The 22,572-nt window shown below is 40.8% G+C and overlaps 1 protein-coding gene across 1 annotated transcript in view; it reads left to right on the forward strand.

Moving 5' to 3' along the window:
- MBTPS2 (membrane bound transcription factor peptidase, site 2) overlaps positions 1–14,071 on the forward strand; it is a 40,549-nt gene extending 26,478 nt beyond the window's left edge. The window contains exons 10-11 of the mRNA XM_021552920.3: positions 6,919–6,994; positions 8,294–14,071. Coding sequence (XP_021408595.1) covers positions 6,919–6,994; positions 8,294–8,516 — 299 coding nt within the window. The 3' untranslated portion in view covers positions 8,517–14,071. The remainder of the gene's footprint in view (positions 1–6,918; positions 6,995–8,293) is intronic.
- Positions 14,072–22,572: the final 8,501 nt, after the last annotated feature.

The raw sequence follows: 22,572 nt of genomic DNA on the forward strand, positions 1-22,572 counted from the left end.
TGTTATTCTTCAGAGGACAGATTTGCCTACTGCCATTAGGTTTGATCCATTACAACCACAAAATTAATTGCTTCATATTACAGTCTCTAGAGCTCAGTCCAGAAACTTCCTGAAGAGTTTCTCTGTGTTTGGAGCTTGCTTTGCAGCAAGGTCTGGAGTTTAGATCCATGTCTAGTGGCTGTCAGTGACAACAGTTTATTGTAACAAAGAAGGAAGAAGAGCAATGATCCATTCTCAATGTAGGCATAATTTCAGGTTCAGGATGGTAGTGGCCATTAGGCATTTGTCAAGAGGCAGTCAAGCTTTGAAACTACGGTGTTTTTCAGTGTGTCTTTTGAAACCTTTGAATACACTGGCTGTCTCAGCCATTTTGCTATTTTTACTCATGAACAGGAGTTTTGATCAGATGTTCTGATATCAGCCTTCAGCTTGACAAGTTGTTTGCTTTGGATATCACTTAACCTATCATACAGACAAACTGGGTAATGTGAGGCTGGAGAACAGCCCTGCAGGAGGACCTCTGAGTATCTTGGCGAGTGGCAAGCTGAACATGAGCCAGCAGTGCCCTGGCAGCCAGGAGGGCCGCCTGTCCACTGCCAGGAGGGGTTTGTCCCACTGCTCTGCACTGGGGCAGCCTTACCTCAAGTGCTGTGGGCAGTTTTGGGCACCACAATATAAGAAAGATACCAAGCCATTAGGGTGCATCCAGAGGAGGGCTACGGAGATTGTCAAGGGTCTAGACAGGAAATCATTTGAGGAGCAGCTGAGGTCACTTGGCTTCCTCAGCCTGGAGGAAACTTCATCATGGTCCACAACCTCACAAGGGGAAGTGGAGTGGCGGCATTTGTCTCTTCTCTCTGGTGACCAGTGATAGGACCCCAGAAAATAGCCTGAAACTGCTCCAGGTTTAGGTCAGATGTCAGTAAAAGGCTCTTCACCCAGGGGGTGGTCAGGCAGTGGAACAGGCACCCCAGGGAAGCAGTCATGACACCAAGCTTGGCAGAGTTCAAGCAGCATTTGGACAATGTTCTCAGGCACATGGTGTGTCTCTTGGGGATGTCCTGTGCAGGGCCAGGAGTTAGACTTGATGATCCTTGTGAGTCGCTTCCAACTCTGGATATTCTGATACGATACAAATACTTGGGCAAAGACTGTCCCTTTTATTCAGACAAAAAGCCAATGCCTGAAGCTGTTGTTTGTGTTTCTGTCAGCCCAACCCCTACTCTGGCAGGCCCATCTTCAGCTTTGTCCTGAGGGCTGGGCCAGCAGGTTTGGGGATAAACGGGGCTGTTTCTGTTGTGGCTGGGGCTGGGCAGTTTCCACAGCTGCTTAAGGGCAGCCAGGGAGGGGCAGGGGAACAGGGACAGCTGAGGGAACTAATGTGTGAGTTTATTAGGGTTACTGCAGTGGCATGGCAGGTTCAGGTGAGCTGGTCTGGCTGTCTGAGTGTGTGATCAGGTGGGTGCGTTCCTGCTGGTCTCCAGAGAGGCGCCTGTGGAGAGAGGAGGTGGCTAAGCTGTGGGTGACACACAGGGACTGTCCTTCACAGCAGGGCCTGGAGCTGGCAGGGCTCACTGCTGGGAGTGGAGCTGCTGACACGCCTTGGCAGAGGCACTGCCAAACAGAGGGACTCCTCTAGGCAAGTTCACTGGTCAGCAGGAGGTGCCAATGCATCTCTTGCTTTCTAGAGCAGTATTACCCCCCACTCTTTCTCATCCTGACTTTGTTTTGCCTCTGCCTGTCACTCCTGCAAGCTACTCTTGTCCAGGCAGGCTCAGTTTGAGCAAACACTATCTCCAGTGCAAGAAGGCGCCCCAAGAGAAGACCCAGATAAAATTGCTGACAGCTGCAAAAGCCTCAGCAGAGTTTTTCAACCAACCACTAACTTGCTGCTGCACAGCAGCCTGACTAGAGTGCTTTGTGGCTGTGAGCCAACTTTAAGAAAGCAGGAGCTGTGAGGGGGTCGATGACTCACCGTTTTCTCTTACACCACCAGCAGATTGCAAGAGAACATATCAGTATCCCAGCTGGCACAGCAACCACAGCTATCACCATGCCTATCATACAGCGTATTCCATGACAGAAAATGCTTTCGATGTGCTCAGTGGCATTAGGAACTTTTTTGGTTGTTTCTCCAGCCATTTCTGCAGAGCAATTCAAAGTGTTAGCCTGTCCTCTGCCAGTTTACCACTTGTGAACTTCCAGCATGTGTGATATCAATAGAATGTTCTCTGTCTTCCCCCCAGTGGTGATCCTGGAGGCATACTCCCACCCTTTGGGGACAGGTTGTCCCTCTGAACAGAACTCAAACGATCAGGAGGAGAGCACAGTGGGGAGCTTGGCCACTTCTTTGGCACTTCTTCAGCAAAAACTCATCAGGAAGTTCCACCTGAAACTCTCCCTCTCTGGGCCCGCTCCCACGCCCCAAGTGGATGGAGTCGGGCATTCACAGGCAATACTTGAGCCTTGCTCTCCTTGGTCTGCCTTTTCTGCAGCATGTGCACCCCTTGAGGCCACTCCCAGGTTTCAGGATGTGTCTCCCCATAAGGGACCCCAGCAGGACTGCTCAGTACCTGAGTGCTTTGGGTCTTCTTGAGAAGATTCACCAGCTTGCACATTCTTTTTTCCAGACATGGGCAGCACTGCCATAAAGGAGATACAGGTAAAGCCTCAGTATGGCTCAGGCACGGAGGATAGAGGGGGTGGGGAGGTTCCCTCTAGCTTCCTTGCCCAATATACAAGTCAGAACACTAATATGGACCTTCAGCTCATGAGAGGGATCCTGCCTGGGGCTACTTTTCTGCTTTGGTCATCTAGGTACTCAGAGAAAGCTCTGGGATGGAGATGCAAGCAAGCTATGTTTGTGCAAGACTCCAGTTTTTCATTGTCTCTGCAATGGTATCCAGATGTCTTGAACCTAACACACTTTCAGCTTAGTTGCTGATGTGATGTGCAAGATCAGGCACTGGGGAAAGAGCCTGCTGCCACAAAGCCATCCTGTGCAGACCATAGGACAGCAACTACCATGACAGAGGCTGGCATCAGCCTTGGAATGAACAACTTGCATTTGACATGGAAGGAAGATTAAAAGGTAAATGTACATTCTTCCAACTAACTTACCTGTGGGATTATACATATACTTGGCAGCTAGAGATTTCTGCAAGCCATCAGTCTTGACATCTTAAAGAAAATTGCTCATTAGAAAGCTATTGACACATTAGTGATAATTATTCTTTCAAAGGAAGGGACACTGAGAATTTGCATGCTTCAGGCTCACCCAAGAGCTCCAAACCATCTTTCTTCCAAGCTGCCAGAGAATCTGCTAGAGAGTCAGCTAGAAGCAAGCACAAAGAAGTGTTTCCATTGTGTGTTGGGATCTTCTGCTTTTGTGTACAGAAGCACTGGGGGTCAGGTAACAACATGGGAGCAAGATGTCAGTGGATTGCCAGAGCTGCAGAGGAGGACCTGGGGACCTCTGAGCTGGCAGCTCAACACTCTTCAAGCACATTGTGCAACACCCCCTGGAGGAGAGATGAACCCTTGAGACTCCCTTACCAGGAAAGTGCTTACACAGAGGAAACCCTCACTAAAGCACTGAAGGAAAAAACATATTGGTGAGAAAACCCCCCATCTGGCCATGAAAAGTTGGACCCATGCTGGCAGCTTACCTGCTTCCTGTGATTTCTGTGGAGCATAGTTGGCAGCCCCAGGATGCAGGACCGTCAGGAGGATGAGGAGGGAGAGGAAAAGACTGTGGACAAAGGCCATGATCCCCCTTCCACCACGCTGCTGCTGCTGCTGCAGTCGAGGATTGGGGCTGAGTAGTTGGTTCTTATGGCCAGTGCAGTGCCATGGGGCTCTGTGACCTCATGGCCTTGTTGCAGCCAGGGCAGGGCTGTGTGGGGATGGCACTCAGGGTGCTCATGGAGGGCTGCTGGAGCACCTTGGGGCTGTGTGACCTCATGGCCCTGGAATGAGCAGGCAGCCAGGGTGGGCCTGTGTGGGGATGGAACTCAGGGTGCTCCTGGGGAGCTGCCCTCCCAAGCAGGGCGAGCACATCCCATAGGGCAGCTCCACCCGAGGGCTGGGAAATGGCCTCCCCACTGCAGGATCAAGTCACCTTCTGCAGGTTTGCAGATAATGCCAAGCTGAGTGGTGCAGTTGGCACACCTGAAGAATGGGAAGCCATCCAGAGGGACCTGAACAACCTTGAAAAGAACACTCATGACATTCAATAAGACCAAGTATAAGGTCCTGCACCTGCACTGGGGAAAGCCCCTTTATCAAACTGCAGAAGGCTGTGGTGTCTGCTTGGTTAACCTATGTAATTTCTAAAATAAGGCTAAAGGAGTGTTTTAATAAAATACTGCATTTAGTTGAGTAATTCTGTGTGTAGAATAGGTATAATGGGAAAAAAAATTTGCATCTTTGGGGCTTTTTTTTGGTTCAACTTTTTTTTACCATGCCTTGATACTAAAAACTGCTAGAAAAATGCATAGAATGTGTCAAAGAACTTTCCAGTTGTATCTCTGATAATCAGTGGCTTATTATACAGGCTTTCTTCTAGAAGGAGATTAGATACAGTGAAGAGATCCTTTACTATGGTGAGACACTGAAACATGTTGCCCATAGAAATGGTGGCTGCCCCATCCCCAGTAGTGTTCAAGGCAAGGCTGGATGGGGTTTTGAGCAACCTGGTCTAGTAGATGTTCCTCCCTGTGCCAGGGAGGTTGGAACAGGATGATGTTTAAGGTCCCTTCCTACTCAAATCATTCTGTGATTGACTTGACTTTCTGAGCTGGGTGCTCTCCGGGATTTCTGTCTGTTGTGGTCTTCACTCAGTCATCCAACAGATTTGTTTTCTCTCAGTTCCCCTAAATCAAAGGTCAGTCTTAAGCTTTAAGCAAAAACATGACTTTCAAGCACACTGGCAGTTTTGATACTGAAAAGTTCTCTGATTGTTGCCACATCAAACCCATTATTTTTTTTTGTTCTCCTTGCTGTTCATATCTTTCCAACCCATGGTGTGTTTTTTGTCTGGACTTATCAGAAGGGCATCTATTAACAGAAAAAAATGTCTCTATGTGGCTGAATGGACCAGTTCTATGCCTTATGTGACTTTAGAACTACTTTTCTCTCACCTTTGTTGCTGTGTCTTTGAATTCTTTAGTGAACCTGAAGAAATCTGATCTCACTCCTAAGAAATATATACTACTTCTGGTATGTTTTGTTCCCAGTGTTCTCTTAGCCTATGGTTAAAATTTATCCAAGGGTGGGTTAAGCTGTTCCTTTCCCAAAAGGTGTTTGTATTGAGTGGGATTTGAACTCTTGCCTTCAAATATCTCTGTAGATGTATATATTTCTTATAACTGTTCTCCACATAGGTAGGGAAAACTCAGGCCATTGTGGCTGGCAGCTCACATCTAAAGTTCTTCTTTAAAGGCAGAGAGTATTGGTGGTACTATGAAAGTTTATTCTCAAGTTAGTTCTCTAATTCTGCATTAATTTACCCTAACCTCTTCCTTCTGGGGATGCGACCCCGCTGTGCCTTCCTTTTAGTAGGAAAGGCATTTCTTTTTGCAGTTATCACAGAATAGTTCTCAAACAGTCCCTGGTGCTGGGCAGATCCAGAATTCTACCCAGGTGGAACATCCCTGTACCAACTTAGTGCCTTCTGGCAGGTCTCAAACTACTGCACCTGCCTTGAAGAATCTCTCAGAAACATTTGACATGCAGTCTACTGAAGGTTCATGTACACCTTCAAAGAACAGTGGGTACAGTAATAAAGTATTCAAGATCATGTGGTTGTTGACACTGCAATTTTCCAGTCACTATTTTTAAGGCTGCCAAGTCCCACCTCCCAGGTTTTTAAGTCGCACCAAGTTATATCTTGAAGTCACTTACCATCTGAACACAGAAAAGTTACTTACGTACTGGCTATGATGTCTTGTGAGGGCTGACTTAGAACAGAGGCTAGACAGAGTCAAAGAATAAAGTAGGCATTTATTAAAAGGCCTCATTAGATCCACCTTGGGCAGTCCAAGAGCCCAGCCAGGGCTACACCTAAGATGAGTCAAAATGGTCACAAAATGGACGACTGGTCACGAGGTCTCTCATTTTTATAAGTTCTGGTTCATTAGCATATTGGAGTTAATTGTCCAGTTACAGCTTTATGTTATGAAGTCCCATCCTTCTTATTTTTCTCTCTTCATTCCACCTTTGTTTATGCTCTTGGGTCTGAGATTTGTTGTCCCTGGTCCCCAGCTAGAGAAGGGATTGCTTTGTCTCCCTACTCTGTAAAGAGAGTTTACCATCCCATAATACGAAGCTCAGAACTACACACTAAAACAGAACAGAATCTGAAAACTATAAAAGCCTAAAACCTGAAGCATCAGCTGACTGGTGTTGTGTAATACAGCTGTGCATCCCCTCACAGCCTTTGCTTTCTCAGAGGGACTCCAGAATTTTGCTCCCTATCTCTCCTGGGGATCTTCTGCAGGTACTGCCAGAGAAAATTTTTCTGGCCTTCAGAGAAAATATACATGTGCACCCACAGTGTGCATGTGGACTGCATATGTTGAAAATGTCTGGTACCTATAATCTTTGAAAAATACTGGCATATAGTGGAGTCTTTATGACTAAAGATGCCTTCTGAAAATGCATGTTTTAGATCTAGTTTTACTGAAATGCTAATTGTGCTTTGTGCAGTGACTATTGTGATAGTGGACACATTTAAGAAAAATAGAATAGCTGCACTCTTGTAAAAACAAAAAAGCCCAATGAAACCCTTATTGAGGTTGATTATTTGTCCTGGAAGAGGGTCATTTCACATATGATTTTTCTGCAAAATTATAATCTAAAATTCATAATTTTATAACCCTGGAATGTCTTTTCATGCTTTGTGTATTTTCATTTCAGTAAGTCTCAGCAGTTTTGTACCACGACAAAACTTTCTAAGTATTGATCTGCCTGTGATGATAGAGACATTTTGCAAGTATCCTTTGAAGTGTGTTTGTTCTTTTAAGGTAAGAAGGGAACTGTTCAGAATTTAGTGACCTAGCAAAATTCAGTTGGATGTCATTTTAGACAGGATGCCCTAAAATATTTCTGTAGAAATTGACATCTTTATCCCATCTCTGCATTGATTATTGTCCATGTGCCAAGCTAAAAATGAAATCTCTCACTTTCTTGTGATTAAGAGCATATTTTTGGTCAGTGCTTTTTTTAACTCTTGAGGGTGAGCCTGAACAGATGTAACAAGAAAGCCAAAGTAAGCTTGCATTTAAGTCAGGAAAGATGAGATGTTCTTGCTAGCTTTGCAATATCAGAATTTTATTAATTTTTGTATCATTTTACTGATAAATAACAAGATATGGTAGTTTTGTTTTGTTTTTTTTTTTTCTTCAAAAGAAAAAATAGCTGTTCAAAAAACAGGACGATTCAATTAACTCTTGCTTATATTAATAAGATTATATACACACACATACATATAGATTAGTAGATTTGAATGTGGCTAATCTAGGAACCCTTAGCCTTAGGAACTGAAATGTTTGTGCTGGCCATAGAATAACTAAACTGTGTAGTTCAGTTTAGTAACAAGTCCATAGAAGCAGAGGAAAGGTAGTACATAAGCTTCCATTTTCTGAGAACACATCAAGGTTCACACTGCTCCAGCTGCTTTCTGACTGTATCTTGCCAGGCCATTCAGGATGGAGGTGGGTACTGCAGTTAGCAAGCCTTTAACAGCAGTGAAAATTACCCGTGCCTCATTCTCACGTGCACACACACGTACAGAAATCCACCCAGCTTTTCTGCCTGACAGGTAAGTAGGAGAGATAGGTCAGATTTCTGATGATATTCTAGTCATTTTCTAGGGAGTGTTTTGGAAAATATTCCTAATCATGATTTCATACTTGGGTCTAGAAAATACCTTCTTAGTTCAGGCATGGTGTCAGAGCTATAACCTTCCTCCAAAACCACACAAATCAAGCAAAGATGGTGGTTTTGCCGTCTCCTGATTTTACTCAAGTTGTGACAAATGCAGGTTTAAGTACCCAAACTTAGCTCTTAAAAAATAAAAATCTGTAAAGGCAATTCTCTGAGTGGCTATGTTATGGCATGAAACTAATTTTACTCATATAATTTCTGTGAAACAGAATTGCAGCTAGAAAAATAACCTTTGTATGTCTCTGTCTGCATACTAGAAATACAATACATACATCTTTATTTTTTATTACCTTTTTTAAAATATTTTCTCAGATACTCTTAATGAACCTTAACTACATTCAACCAGGTACCTCATCTCACTATCAGGAGCACTGGCAGTTGTCAACGCTGTGCCCTGCTTCGCTTTGGATGGTCAATGGATATTAAATTCCTTCCTCGAAGCCACACTGAGCTCCCTAATTGTAGAAAAACAAAACAGAGAGCTTGTTGGCTTTTTGATTTTGCTTGCTGGTAGTGCACTTTTGGCTGCCAATGTTGCACTGGGACTTTGGATGGTGACAGCACGATAGAACATTGGACATTCTTCCATCAGTTCTCAAAGTATAATGAATAAAAATAATGAATCCATTACCTTTTAAAATTTGTCCAGCACTGAGATTGAAATAATTCCCCTAATATGAGACTGAAAGAATAATCAATTGGTGGTTGCTGTTTTAATTTAAAACTTCATAACACCATGCCTGTGGTCATGAGAAATCTAATAGGAAAAAGCAGGAGCCTTTTTATTTACTCTTTAAGCACTGTATTAATTTTGGAGAAATTGCATTTTAAGATTTCGTAGGAAAAAATCAGACTTCATTAATTCAGATCTCAAAATAAGGGAATTATTTTCTCTCAAACGTTTGCAAAGTGGGAGGAAAAAAACAGTTTTATTTTATAATTTAAATAATTTTCTGTGTGGGTTCTGATCATTTCTCCATCAGCATATGCTTCAGTGACTTGTTTTGGTTTTTTTTAGTCTGGTGTTCTACCAAACTGGATTTTAAGAAGACCTAAAGTCTGGTCTCAAAATGGGGAAAAGCTAGGTAAATGCTTACCATGTGTTAGTGGGGAGAGAGCAGCCATTTGGGTTAGTGGCTTTCCTTTCCACCTGGCCAAAATGACTGGAGGAATGTTGTCCTCAGGATGTAGATGAAAAGTGCCAATGTCTGCTAAAAAAGAAGCATGTGGGAGGATAACAAAGCCCACATGTTTGTGTTGCTTACACTTTCAGTTGTGTGTTATCAGATGCAGCTGAAGTTTTTTTAAAGGCAATATTTGTCAGCAATAGCTACAAGATAACTGAAATTTAGTTTCTGAGTGCTGAAGTATGCTGTGCACAGTTTTCCTAAGTGATACGTAATGTTTGTGGTGTTTTACTCAGAAAATAATACTGTATTCTATTCACAGTTGAAAGTGAAACCTGTTGTTTTTATGGTGTCTTATTTTCTGATGCTATGCATGCACTATGTACAGTAATTCACTGATGGTTTTCTGTATTTCAAAGGGAATTTTCCTTTGCTAGGATTCATTCTGTTCAAAGATAGCTAACAAAGATATTTAGCTTGTCTTAGATATGAATTGTTTAGAGGAAGAATATGATTGTGACTTTAACTATTTAAACATTTTGCTTTCTGAGATGAATACAGACCATATCTTTGTTCTTAAATGAACAGTGGAAGGACAAGTCAGTGTTTTACTGACTGAAGTATGTCTGATGTGCTTTGAAGTTCTTTAGGTTTGTAATATTTTGTACCCAATAGGATTATATATTTCATGTCTTTTCTTCCTGTGATATATTGCCTAGTTTATCTAAATCAGGTTCAGTCAAGAGCCTTGCTCAATATAGGCCGAGATTTAAACAAAAATGCTCTGGTTTGGAAGCCTAAATATTTGAAATAGAATTTTTTTCTAAAAATACCCTACAACTTCTGCCTGATACAGTGTTCTCCATAGGAGCTGCTGCAGCTCAGAATTCCTTTACAGAAATGGCCTTTCCATCAGGAACTGAAGTGGAACCTCAGCTTACAGATCCTTGCCTGCAGGGAGTGCTGAAACATCCATGACCAAGTAAAATAGATTATTTTGGCACTTGAGGTGAAAACCTGGGTAATTTCAAAGTACATTTATGTGTACTTTTGCACAGTAACTTTCACATTTAAGATGCACTCCTTTCTTACAATGATGGAATCAGCAATTTGAAACCATGTTTATTTATTTGTTGTTTGCTAGTTTATATCCCCTTCCAGTGCTGCCACAGGCTGAGTGGGCCCTTGAAGTTTACTCTGTGGAGTGGCTGGCCTGTGCCTCTCCTTTTCAGTCATTTCAACCCAGGCAAGCTGGAACAGGTCCTGGTAGGAGAGGGTGAATCCTTCCATCGAGTGTGAGCTGGCCCCTTTGGGGACCATTAAAAGTAAAACAAAGTGCAAGAAAGGAAAACCTGTAACCCTAATTTGTCATCACACCTGGAAACACAGAGAGGTTTCAGAGTAGCAGTTCTGATGGACCACTCTGCCATCCCTTGGTGGACAGGAGGACAGGAGCAGCCTGGTCCTTGCACAAGGCCTGGTTCTGAGACTGTTCCAGACTGCTGTCTCACCTCAGTGGCTGTTTTCTTATCTGAGCTCTTTCAGTGACTCTGTAACACTTTTCTCTGTCTTATTCAATCTACAGTGCAAAAAAATTAATTTGGACTTAGAAGTTTTAATGTAGCTTAGTAAGACAGGATATTTGCTTTCAAAACTTGTCAAGTTAGATATTTATTTATTCATGTTGACTACGATGGCTTGGAACAATCCTTTAGCATAATGCCTTTCATGGAGGTGTAGGCAACAGATTTGGAAAAACCCAAAACTTCTGAATTGGCATGCACAAATTTCATTTGCTATAATGAGACTGGCAGGCTGTTCCTGGTTATTTAGTGTGCTACCAAAACATGAAGTTTTATCAAATGAAGCTAAAGCCAGTGTACTTTACAATCAGTGAAAGCCACAGTTCTACTGAGTAGAACTTCAGTCTGTGTCTGACCTCATAAGCAAGAAGAGAGTGGAGAAGACATTGGTCATGGCTTTAGCAAAACAGACACACTAGTGCACTGTAAAGACCCTAGATAGCTTATCATGTATGGAAGGGAGAGTACTAGAAGTGCTTAAAAATAATTCATGAGTCCATTTCTCCACATGCTAAAATTTAACTGAGTAAGGGTTGATTTAGGTATGTACAGGTTCTTTAAATCAAGACTTTAAGCAAACTGAGTATGAATGGTGAGATAGCACAGTTCAATGTGGACAAAGGTAATAGGTTGGACTACTCTCTGAAGAAGTTGTTCAGTGAGTTTATTTCATTCTCTATAATCCTGACATATGGATTACATTCTGATAAGCATGTGCCCTACATACACTCACTGGGATGATTTTTCCTTGGGTTTTGGTCATTTATTTAGCAAGGGAAAACACAAAAGTACAGAGTGATTTTTGTGTGTAAGATTTTTACTGGAGTATTTCTGATGTGTGTTTTGTTTTTGTAAAAATAGGAAGTCTTTAAATTAAATCCTTCTATATTTTATTCTAATTAGCCCTTCAGAATCTTTAATGCAGAATCCCTCAATATAATTTAAGGGCATATTGACTGGACTATAAAACACAGCACTCTTAAAGGCTGGATGGCTGCTATTCTTTATGTATATACTATGCATTTTAAATCTGTATCAGATGGAAAAAGTAATGTCTAATATTCAGAAATGTTATACTTAGCTTTTGTTTGAAAATTTCCAGAATAATTCCGTAATTATAATCATTGTTCTACTTTTTTTCTAATGAAATAATTTTTTATATCAGCAAATATTTACATAGCATGTTCTGATAGTGCATGATATGACATGAAAATGGCAAACTCCTTAGCATGGGAGATGTTACATGCTCTTTGCTAACTTAGGAATTTAAAACCAGCTTGCTTCTGTACAAATTAAATTAAAGAGGCTTCAGTAGAAAATGTATAGACAAACTTGCAGATTAGTCATCCCAAATTATGAGCCACAGTGGAAAATTTGTTACCTCATCCTTTTTATTTAGAATGAAACAACCATGTTAATAGTTTCTGTGACAACCATGTTAATGTGATAGTTCTACATTTGTTGATATATATGTATACATACATTTGTATAACAGACATACATAGCCATAGGATGGATTAGTGCTTTTTTTTAGGGATAGCTTACAGCAACCCTCCATATCCTGCAATGCAGGCTTTTGTTTTGCTTTTTCCTTCTCACTGTGAATTCTCTCTATGGTTTTCTCTGGGTTTGAAAAGAGAAACTTATGTTTTCTTCCCAAAAGCAATTCTTAACTTCTTTATTAACAGAAGACAAGTGATGGGGACATGATGTAATCACAGCTGCATAAGTTTTGTTCAGCTGGTGTTTAAAGCATGTCTCTTATTTCTGTGAAGCCTCAGCTACAAGCATGGTAAACACAGCTTTTTCAGGGTGGCTGAAAAAGGTCAGTCTTTACTCTTTACTGCTGCTGTTTGTGCTGTTCTGGAGAACTGGGATGAACAAGACTGTGTAGAGCATACTGAAGAAATAAAGTTTTCAGGACAGAACTCTCTATGGCAGTCAGGGTGTTTCAGCTTTCTTTTAATAAGGATATGTTTTGTTCCGTTTAGCACATCAGCAATCCCAGCGTTCCCAAAGCTTCCCATACATTTTACATGATGTCAGAGGGTGACCTGTAGGAATATTTTTAAAATAAATTATGTATGTCTTAAAAATTCAGAGCTTTCATACAGATCTGGATATCACTAATGACAGATGAAGAAGGCTTACAAAGGTTTATATAGGCTAGTCTGTATTTAATTGTTTTAAAAATATGTGAGTTAAACTCTAAATATAAGTAGCTTTTTGTAAAATATGCATTCTGTACACCTGCATTCAGACTAGTTTCCACAACCAGTCCTGCCTCAGCTTTGTTCTTGTAATTTTGTAAGGAATCTTGACTCTTAACAGAGGTAAGATCCAATATTGGTAAATATTTTATACCCTCTTTATCCTGAATTTCATGTAATGCTTTCTATTGATTAGTTATTTAATGTGACTGAGTTATCTGGGATACACACCCTGCATCAGTGCAGCATTTGGGAACATTCACTGGGAACTGCCAGAAAACAGCAGCTCTGTAACTCCTGGTCCTTGGGCTCATCCACTGCATCATGTGAAGAGCAGATGGCAGCGTTTAAGGGCAGTGAAGGACTTCTGTTCATGGCAGCTTTATGAAACTTTCACACTGCTGACCTGGTGTGAAAGGACAGGAACAAAGAGCAGGATATGACACTGCAATTCCTTTCATTCCGTTTACATTGTCATGAAACCTGAAAAGAACTTTTAATTAACATTTCAGAGCAGGAAGATATGTTTTCCAGCCCTTCACTGAATCATTCAGTGACTGGTGGTCAAACTTTTTTCTTAACACTTTGTCATTCCTTCAATAAATATGTGCTGAATAAGTAGCAGGGGTAGTTGTAGCTTATTTTGTAAAATGGACTTGGGTATTTCTCACCTCTGGATGTTCATCCTGGGATGGTTTTTGCAGTATCATAGTATAATTGATCTTCACTGATACTGGGTAAAGTTTGGAGACTATTTCCAAGCCATCACTAGGAAAAACTATTTCCAAGTTGTTGGTTAATATTTTAAATTCATCTTTTCCTTACATTACATTGTTTTTTGATTTCATGTACTTAGTTGATCTTATCTGAAGTCTGTCAATGGAATATGTATTGTTTAGAAATTCACTGTGGGTTGTTTTTTTTTTTCCCTCTACATGGCCTTATTTTTCACACTGACTCACAGCTGTGGAATGTTAGATTTCTAGACCCTTTGTTCCCACTATGCATTGTTCATGATCATGGGTTTTTTTAAAAAAGAGGAAAAAAAAGAAAGCTTCATTTTGAAAATGTCAGCTAACAAATATATGGAACACTGAATAATGCATTGTGGTTTTGTTTTGCTTTTTTCTCTTTAATTAACCAAACAATAAGTATTGTTTTCTATGTATGATAAATGTATCCTGCAAATAAATTCATTGTCTGATTGTTGATGTGCTTAAGTCTGTTTTTATAAATAAGGTAGAGTGACATAATTCTTTATTAGTGGCAACTGCCATATTCTGTCATATGGTCTCATTTTCTTCATATGTGCTTCATATATTCTCTCTGGGTACCAACAAGATATACTATCCTTTTTGGTATCTGACCACCTCCTAAAAATAATAATAAGTGTAACTTTACTTTCCCTTATCAGCTTATCATAGTAATAGTTCAAATATTTGATGCTGGATGTCATCGTCAAGGTAGGCAAAACCACTGCTCTGGCCATTCCTGTGTGAGGAACTTAAAATGTCAGGTCTTCAAAAGTGAACTTACATACAGCAACTTCTGATTTGTGTATCCAGGCTAGCCCAGAGCCAGGCACATCCCCTGGCTGGTTCTGGACGGGTTTCCTTGGGTGTCCAGGTGGTGTCTGGGCTGTGCTGGCACCCAGCTCTGGGTGCGAGGGAAGCGTTGTTGCTGTTTCTTGAGCAAGCTCATCTGGAGCCAGCCAGGTTATTTGTTCTGAGGACTGAGCTGGCCTTTGTTGCCTGCTGGACACACTGCTGCTTTATACAAGCAGAGCTGTTTCAGCAATTGTGGCTTTGTTCCCAGAGAAAAGATTGCCATGAGAAATGGACACAAAAGCACAGATTGGACACATTGGTAGCATTTCCCAGATAGGTTGCTATGCAGTTTTTAGTTTTCTGAATTGCATTTTTCTGGCATGAGGAGATGCCTTCTTTTTTTCCTCTTACACATGTTAAAGGTAGATACGTAGCAATTTTTTTTTTCTGAAGCATATAAGCTTTTAGGAGAGTTCTGAGGTTTTTCAGTTGGTTTTGAAAAGCTTATCCTCTACTGTGATGAGGTATGTTCCTCTTGTAATCTGGAAAAATAATCAATTATATCCTAATGTCATCCTGAGGAATGTTGCCTTTTCCACTAACGTAATTTAAGGGAAAATTTTAAAATGAGACCCTGTATCTATGAGTCTTATTGCTGGTAACTTTATGAAGAAAGCTAAATATAATTCTTCCTGTGATCATACCAGTTTGCACCACCAAGCAGAAGCATTCCTAAATATCTGCATATCATCTGTATGCACTGAACTCACTTAAATACTTTTAAAGTATATTTATGATCTTCTGATGTGACCTACACAACAAAATAAAATTTAAGGTTTGATTTTAATCTTATGTTGGTTAACAGAGAATTCACAACATTTATGAGGACTAAGCTGATACATAGTCTTGTAGCTGGACTAAATTCTTCCCCTTTTTTTGCCTCAGAGAGATGTAGGTCTGGTGTTTGCTTTCATACTTTTAAGACCCTGGTGTTGTTGAAATATAATTGGATATTCTTACCAATTATTTATCATATTGTTTACATTTATGATTAGTTCTACCTCTTTTTAGTTCTTTGCAAGTATATTAGTGGCTGCGTACTACGTCACTGCCACTTCTGCCTGTCTTGAAAACACATGGTCCTTACGTCCTTTTTTATTTCCCCCTCAAAAGAATCTTTCAAACTGAAAAGAAATATTTTTTTCTTTTTAATGACATCCTTTTAATTTGCTATTCCATTACAAAGTTCCTGTCCTTTTACCTTTTATGGCTCTTTGAGGACATCTAGTAAAATATTACCAGGTATTTTTTTTTTTTTAATTTCCCCAAACCAACTGAATTTGATTCAGTTGCTCACACAGGCATCTGGTGTGGTCTGAGATATCCTAAGGTGTTCTTAGGTTAAAAATCTGACTTGAAAGAACATTTTGAAACTCATCCCCACTTGTCTCCTTTTGGCTCCTGGTGGGTGAGTCTCAGGGTTTCTGAGACCTACACATGGGGCTTCCAGATGTGGGTGAGACCCTACTGGAGATCAAAGACATTCTGGACCAGCTGCTGGATACTTGGGAAGGTACCTGAGGGCATTTTGTATCACATCAGATGCTTGCACGTGGGCAACACATCAAGCCAAACAGATTCCTTTCCTTCCTTGCATTTTTTTCTTTTTGGCTCATGAATTACAGTAGACTATGAGGCTTTCTCAGTAAGTATATCTGACATAAAATTCATCTAAGCTTTTCTGTTTATGCAGAATAGTGTGATCCAGACTGTTATAAAAGTCAGGCTAGCAGAATGCATCCATCCTCCTCCTGCACTGACCTCAGGCCTGGAAGCAGCAGAAATTAGTGTTGCTGCCTTACCTACAGCAAGAAAAAGGAAGGCTGATGTTATGAGGAAAATTCCATCAGTCGCAGCCTGTGGAGGCACCAGGTAGAGACAAGGCTTGTGAGGGGTCTATGATCATCTCTGCTAAGTGCCACAACTGTGCATTTGACTGGTTTTTAACTTGCAGGAAACAAGAAATGAGAGTTAAGAACAGGATAAAGTCATGGAAGGAAGTGATAGAGAGAGGTGGTTTGTTAATTTAAAGAATCATTAATCCACAGTAAACTTTTTTACTACTTTTTTCTTCCCATTGAGGCATTTATAGAGCTGACCTGTGACTAGAACTAACAAACTTCAGTCATTGGTGAAAACACATTGGTAGCAAGATCAGAGGGGCAATAAGAGCCTGTCCTTCTAGGCAGCAGTTCAGGGTGTTGAGACTTCAGTTTGTCCCTCTCCCTGACTGAGGATCAGGACCAATCTGACTTATAGTTAGTCAGAACTTTTCTCCTGTTTCCACAATCTCCCTTCAGCATGAGTTAACCTTACAAATGCAATTATTAAGAAAATAAAATTTTAAATGTTTTGCCCCTTGGCTTTGTTTTCATTCCTGTAGCTATTTGAATAACTAGCAGATACTTGGCCAAACCACCTGTATCTCTACCATTGCTGCAAAATCAACAAAAATTATGAACCATAAAGTTCTTGGGGACTTGCCACTGGTTATACCAACAATTTTTTTTGTTTTCTTAACTTTGACTGTTTACTGCTCTTTATTAGATGCTTGAATTTATTCCCTGGAAATGTTCTGGCACTTGCAGAGCTAAACGTGCTGCAGTGCTGAAGGAAGGAATAAATGCATAGTGTGCTTATTGCAATAAAATTCACTGTTTCATTTAGTGAACCAACACAGATAAAATTATTTTGTCATAGGTAAAGACTCTGGTTATTTTTCCAGCATTTATATTCAAAGGTACTCCTAAGGAGAGCACTTCAGTACAGTTAACCTGACTGGCCTCTGTGTACCACTGACCTCTGCAATTAAATGGAGCTGAACCAGAAGTTAGACCAGAAGTTAAAATATTATGTCATTGTCGTGGAAACTTCAGCATATTATCAAGTGGTAATTTTTCATAAAAATGCAGAAACCTGTTGTTCAGTTTTGATTTTAGCTCACTGGAACTGCACTATTTTTTTCACCTTCTTCTTTTTTTCATTTTGATTGAAAATACCAAAAGCCATTCTGAAGAGAACATTTTAGCTTTCACTTACAGGGTTACTTAGAGGGGTTCTCTTTTAGCATGTGCAAATGATGGTGTAAAAATAAAAGTGCATTATTTAACAAAGTGATGCTAAATGAGACACTAAATGTATAAATCACTCTGTTCTCATATATGTGGTCATGAAACCAAACCTTTTGTGTTCTGATGTAAAATAGCAAAAATAGACCAGAAAATTAATGCTCATGCAAGTTTTAAAATAATTATTTTTATTATTAATTATGAGTAAGTAAATAAATTGAGAGGGAAAGCCCCTTAAATGAAGGCACTCTTCTAGATCAAAAAGGAGTTAAAAGGCAAAATGAACCTCTTGGCTTCTGCCATGGGTTTGTGTATACACTGAGATACAAATTTAATAAGCACTTGGTTAACTTCTGCTGGCCTGCTCTAGCATCAGTTTAGACAAAAGTAATGATAGTGTCCTCAGAAGGCTGTGAACCACACAGGCTGTAGCTGCAGTGAAGTGGCACTGTCAGATCCATAAAACACTGAAGAGTGGTTGAGCAGAGCAGAATCCATCCCGCTGCGCTCTCCTGTGTGCCCCACAGCACCCGCCAGGGCCAGCCCCAGAGAGGCACCTGCAGTCCTTAGCAGGGACAGGCCAGTAGATCTCACTAAGCTCTACCATTAAGACTTTTCTTTCCCTGATGTCAACAGCCCTCCAGAACTAGCTCAGATTTTTACCCAAAATAGCCCCAAGCTCTTCTGCACATGCCCAGCCCTGGCAGGAGAGGGGCTCACATACAACATCCAGGCTGGGGTCTGGCAATGACATATGCTGCGTCTCTTGCTTGAGGCTCAGCACAGCACTCAGTCTCAGTGTGAAATTTTATAATCCAGCATCCCACAAAATGCAGCAGGGGTTAGTTCTGGCTTTGTAAATGCTGTGTGCAGGGTGGGAGCAGGATGCAGCAGATGGGAAACAGCCTGAGCACAATCCAGTGTCTGTTTAGGGAACCACTGAACAGTTTATGTAATACTGTAGGTGAGTTCCAGGTCTTGGCCAGGATCTACTTAAAATCTCCAGGACAGAGCCATGAAGTTTCCAGGAGTGTTTGAAATTATGCCTTGGTAGTTGGGGTTTTTTAATCTTTGCTGTATCTGCAGATGCACACAAACCACGTAAGAATAAGGTGGTTTTTTGCTGGAGAGGAATGTTAAAAGAGATGCTGCCAATTTTAAGCTTTGGGGGGAAAAGGCTTTTATTTTAAAGAGTAAAATCGCTTTCTTATTTGAAAAGTTTCTCTGCCTTTCTACAGAACTTGCTGAAATACCTTTTCAATGTTTAAAAAAACATTTTAACTTTCTTCCAAGTCTAAGGAGTGTGCAGCTTGGGCCATGGAAGCTTATGAACAAAGGAGCTTTGAAATGGGCTGTCTCCTCTTCAACTGCTCCAAATGTTTGACCTTGTATCAGCACCAAAAACTTGCTGTTGTGTAGCTGTAAGGAAAGTCAGCTGTCTTAAGAACAGCTTAATTTATTAGTCAGCTGGGCATCTGAAACTAGGAATCTTTGCTTGTGCATCCTGGGCTTTGGAATGCAGTCCTATGAAATTTAACACTGCAGCCAGACAGTTAGACCTGATACCAGGAAATTGTAGGTCCAAATTAAATTGAGTTCTTGAAGTAGACCCTGAATATGATATGCATATGAAAACAGAGCTATATTGTGCACGAGCAGTAAGACTCTTATCAATATGAAAACATGAAGAAGTAGTTTCTTCCATCCTCATTCACCACAGACATGGTCTGGCTGCACTAACAGTGGGAAACATCCTGGCCCTGTATGGAGGGGATTATGGAGTGTTAAAGTGATAGCAGAGTAAGGAGGTGTGGCTAAAGAACAGGGTCAGAACTGGATCTACTGAAGGAGGAAGAGTTGCTTCAACATACAGAATGAAGCAAGGGGCTTCTCTTGTATTTAATGCTTTTTGCAAAACTCTTTACTTCTGTAGTGTAAGACATAGCCCTATTCTTCAAGCACATCTTGTAAAAGTTATTTTGTATGGAAGCATAAGAATGTGGCAATCAAATGGAATTTGGAAGGTTTTTTTTGCTTTGGGCTATAACAAGCTTTCAAGGCTGCTTGTTGATGGAACAGGCTGCTGCTGTGAGGGGAGGAATTCAGGGACTGAACCCCACCTAGCTTGAGTCACTTGCTTTAGGCATTTGGAAAGTCACCCTAGCCTCTCTCTAGATTAACAAAGACAGACATACCACCACAGAGAAGCCATCTGAGGAGCACCAGGCTCTGGGGCTGCTTCTCAACCAACATACTGCAGACCCAGCCTGGCTGAGCAGCCAGGGCACAGCTGCTCCACAGCCATGATGCAGGACTATATTAATAGATAGGATTGCTCAGAGCAATCAGGCAGTAGAGAGTCAAACAGTGTTGGTTCCTACACTGCCTTATTTCCTCTTTCTTTGGCACATTTGTGAATAAAAAGCTTTGTGTGAATAAACACTGGTTTGTGGCTGATTACTGTGCTCAAAAGGTCTTCATTCATGCACACCACATTCCTCCAGAGAACGTTTTAGAACATGTTCTAAAACTTGTAAGTATTGGTCTTAATCATTCACAATTTTAAAATATTTTAGTCTACTAACACAGTATCTCATATATGTGTGTGTCTTTAAGATCACTGAAACATGATGAATAATTTCTAATTGCTAGATATCTGGAGTTAACAATCTCTCCATTTTTTTTAAAGTAACTATTACAATAAAAAGAGTTTAGAAAGTAAACATTAATGCTTAAAAGTACTAATGATGGAGATAGTGATTTAGAAATCAAGCTTTCTAGAACAGGCTTAGAAATAGGCCAAATGTATGCCTGAAAACAGGCATTCTCAATTACATGTGTGGCCTCACATCATCCCTGTCCATCTCCTACACCATACATCTCTGCTGTAGTAGAAAAGAATCACTTATTACCTTCAGAAATGCTCACCTGTCTTTCTGCCAAGATCAAGTTTGAAGGCTGGAAAGCCAATTAGAGAAACAACTTCCCTGTCACAGCTGACTGTTCATTTTTCACTGGAGCGGGACTTTTCACAAGGGTGCTCAGTGACAGGGCAAGGGGAAAGGAGTTAAGTTACAAATGGGCACATTTTGGTTGTGTATTAGGAAGGAATTCTTTACTGTGAAGGTGGGGAGGCACTGGAACAGATTGTCTAGGTTGGGGATGTCTCTGGAAGTGTTCCAGGCCAGGATGGGGCTTTGAGCAACCGGGTCAAGTGAGAGGTATTTCTGTCTATGGCTGGGGGGTTGGCATGAGATGGTTTTTAAGGTCCCTTCCAACTCAAACCATTCTGTGATTCTATGATTACCAGTTTGACACTGAATTCACAACCCATATTTCTTCTACCTCCTGCTATTCCCAGCACCTCCCCCACCTCCTCACTTTGACTTTACCTCCTCACTTTGACTTCACCTTCTCACAAACAAATCCAGAAACACATTGCAAAGTTATTAGTATCTGCCTGCCTTTGTTTTGTCAGTAATACATGATTTTTAAATGAAAAAGTGATAATTTCTCAGCAAGCCATTCCTATGCAGCCACGAGGAAGCAAAGAAGGAGCATGGCATCTGTGTTTTACTCTTGATTTAGCTGGGGACTTAATTAGCAAATGTATTTATCAGACTTTCTAGTTTTTACATGTCTTTAAAAGAAATGACTGTGCTGATATGATTGACAAGGGCTGCTTAGAGAATGATGACTCCCTATGTAATTAAGTGTAGTTTGCCAGCTGTGGCAACTATTTGAAAGGCTTCACTTCTGGCCAGAGATTATTAGCTTATATATACCAGGTTACATACTTTCATATAGTCTATTGCTTAATGCTTTATCTCCCTTGAGGTCCTTAGCAATATTAGGCAAAAACTGGACTAACGTTGAAGGATGATTTGCTTTAGGAAGAAAGATGACTTTACAGTGAATAAGCCTTACATGCATCATGTAAACACCCAGCCAAGATTCTGGAAAGCAACAACTGAACCTGGGTATTTTTCTAGAATTCTCAGTCTAAAGGATTTATTTTTCCAATGCAAGAGAACAGAAAATGAAGTCTTCTTAGAAGAGCCAACTTGCACGCCAGGACCATTGCTTACCACACACCAACATTTGTGTTTGTGTATATGACTCTGATTTACTTCCCTCCAAAGAAAAAATAAAATGGTTGGAAAAACTGAAGACAGGTGCTAGTAAGGGCACTAACCATATTATCACACACAATCACACTAGTTTCCTGGACAGCTGAAATAATAGCAGCCTGGTAGTGCCTTGGAGCAGTTTCTACTGGGTGACTGCACTTCACAGTAGAGCCTGCAATACATCTGTCATCAGAACTGACAGCACCTTAAATGTGATGCTGAGTAACTACAGCAGGTGCTGAGAAATCTCCACATCTGCCCAGGCTTGGTTTTACTTCTTGGAGAACCAGGGAGATGATGGTTTGAGTAACAGAATATTTCCACCATTAACAAACTGGACGAAGTTTTTACAAGAGCTGAATTAAACCTTCAGCTCAGACCATGTAAAAGAGGAACAATAATGTTTTGGCATTTTGCTCATCTCTTTTCTTTTCAGTATTTGGATCATAAATTCGCTGTGTAGAAACTCCCTTTTCTGTGTACAATGATGTGCATCTGTTTGGAGAGTGGGGCTCCAAGTACTGATATGAAGATGGTTTGAAAGTAGTGTGCACTGGAGAAATTGATTTTTAGAATAGAGATACTAGGTCTTAAACATGAACCCTGTCATACAGTCCAAACCCCAAGAGCAGCATGCATTTTGAAAATTAATTCAGTCAGGAAGTGAGCAACAGTGCAGGCAGAGCAAGAAAAGGCTGTTGTAAACAGCAGAGAAATCAGAAACTGATGGAATGAACATCCTACAAAGGACTCAGCAGGAGGGAATGCAAATGATGGTATCAAACAGAAAAAGATATGGTTTAAGAGAAGAAGAAAGGAAGAAGCACTGAGAACAAACAGTGCTGCATTGAGAACAGGTTGGGTAGAAGTGGTTTGAATGGGAACATGGAGAAAGCTCTG

This window comes from Lonchura striata, chromosome 2 (genome assembly GCF_046129695.1).
Source record: "Lonchura striata isolate bLonStr1 chromosome 2, bLonStr1.mat, whole genome shotgun sequence".
In the NCBI taxonomy this organism is placed as follows: domain Eukaryota; kingdom Metazoa; phylum Chordata; class Aves; order Passeriformes; family Estrildidae; genus Lonchura; species Lonchura striata.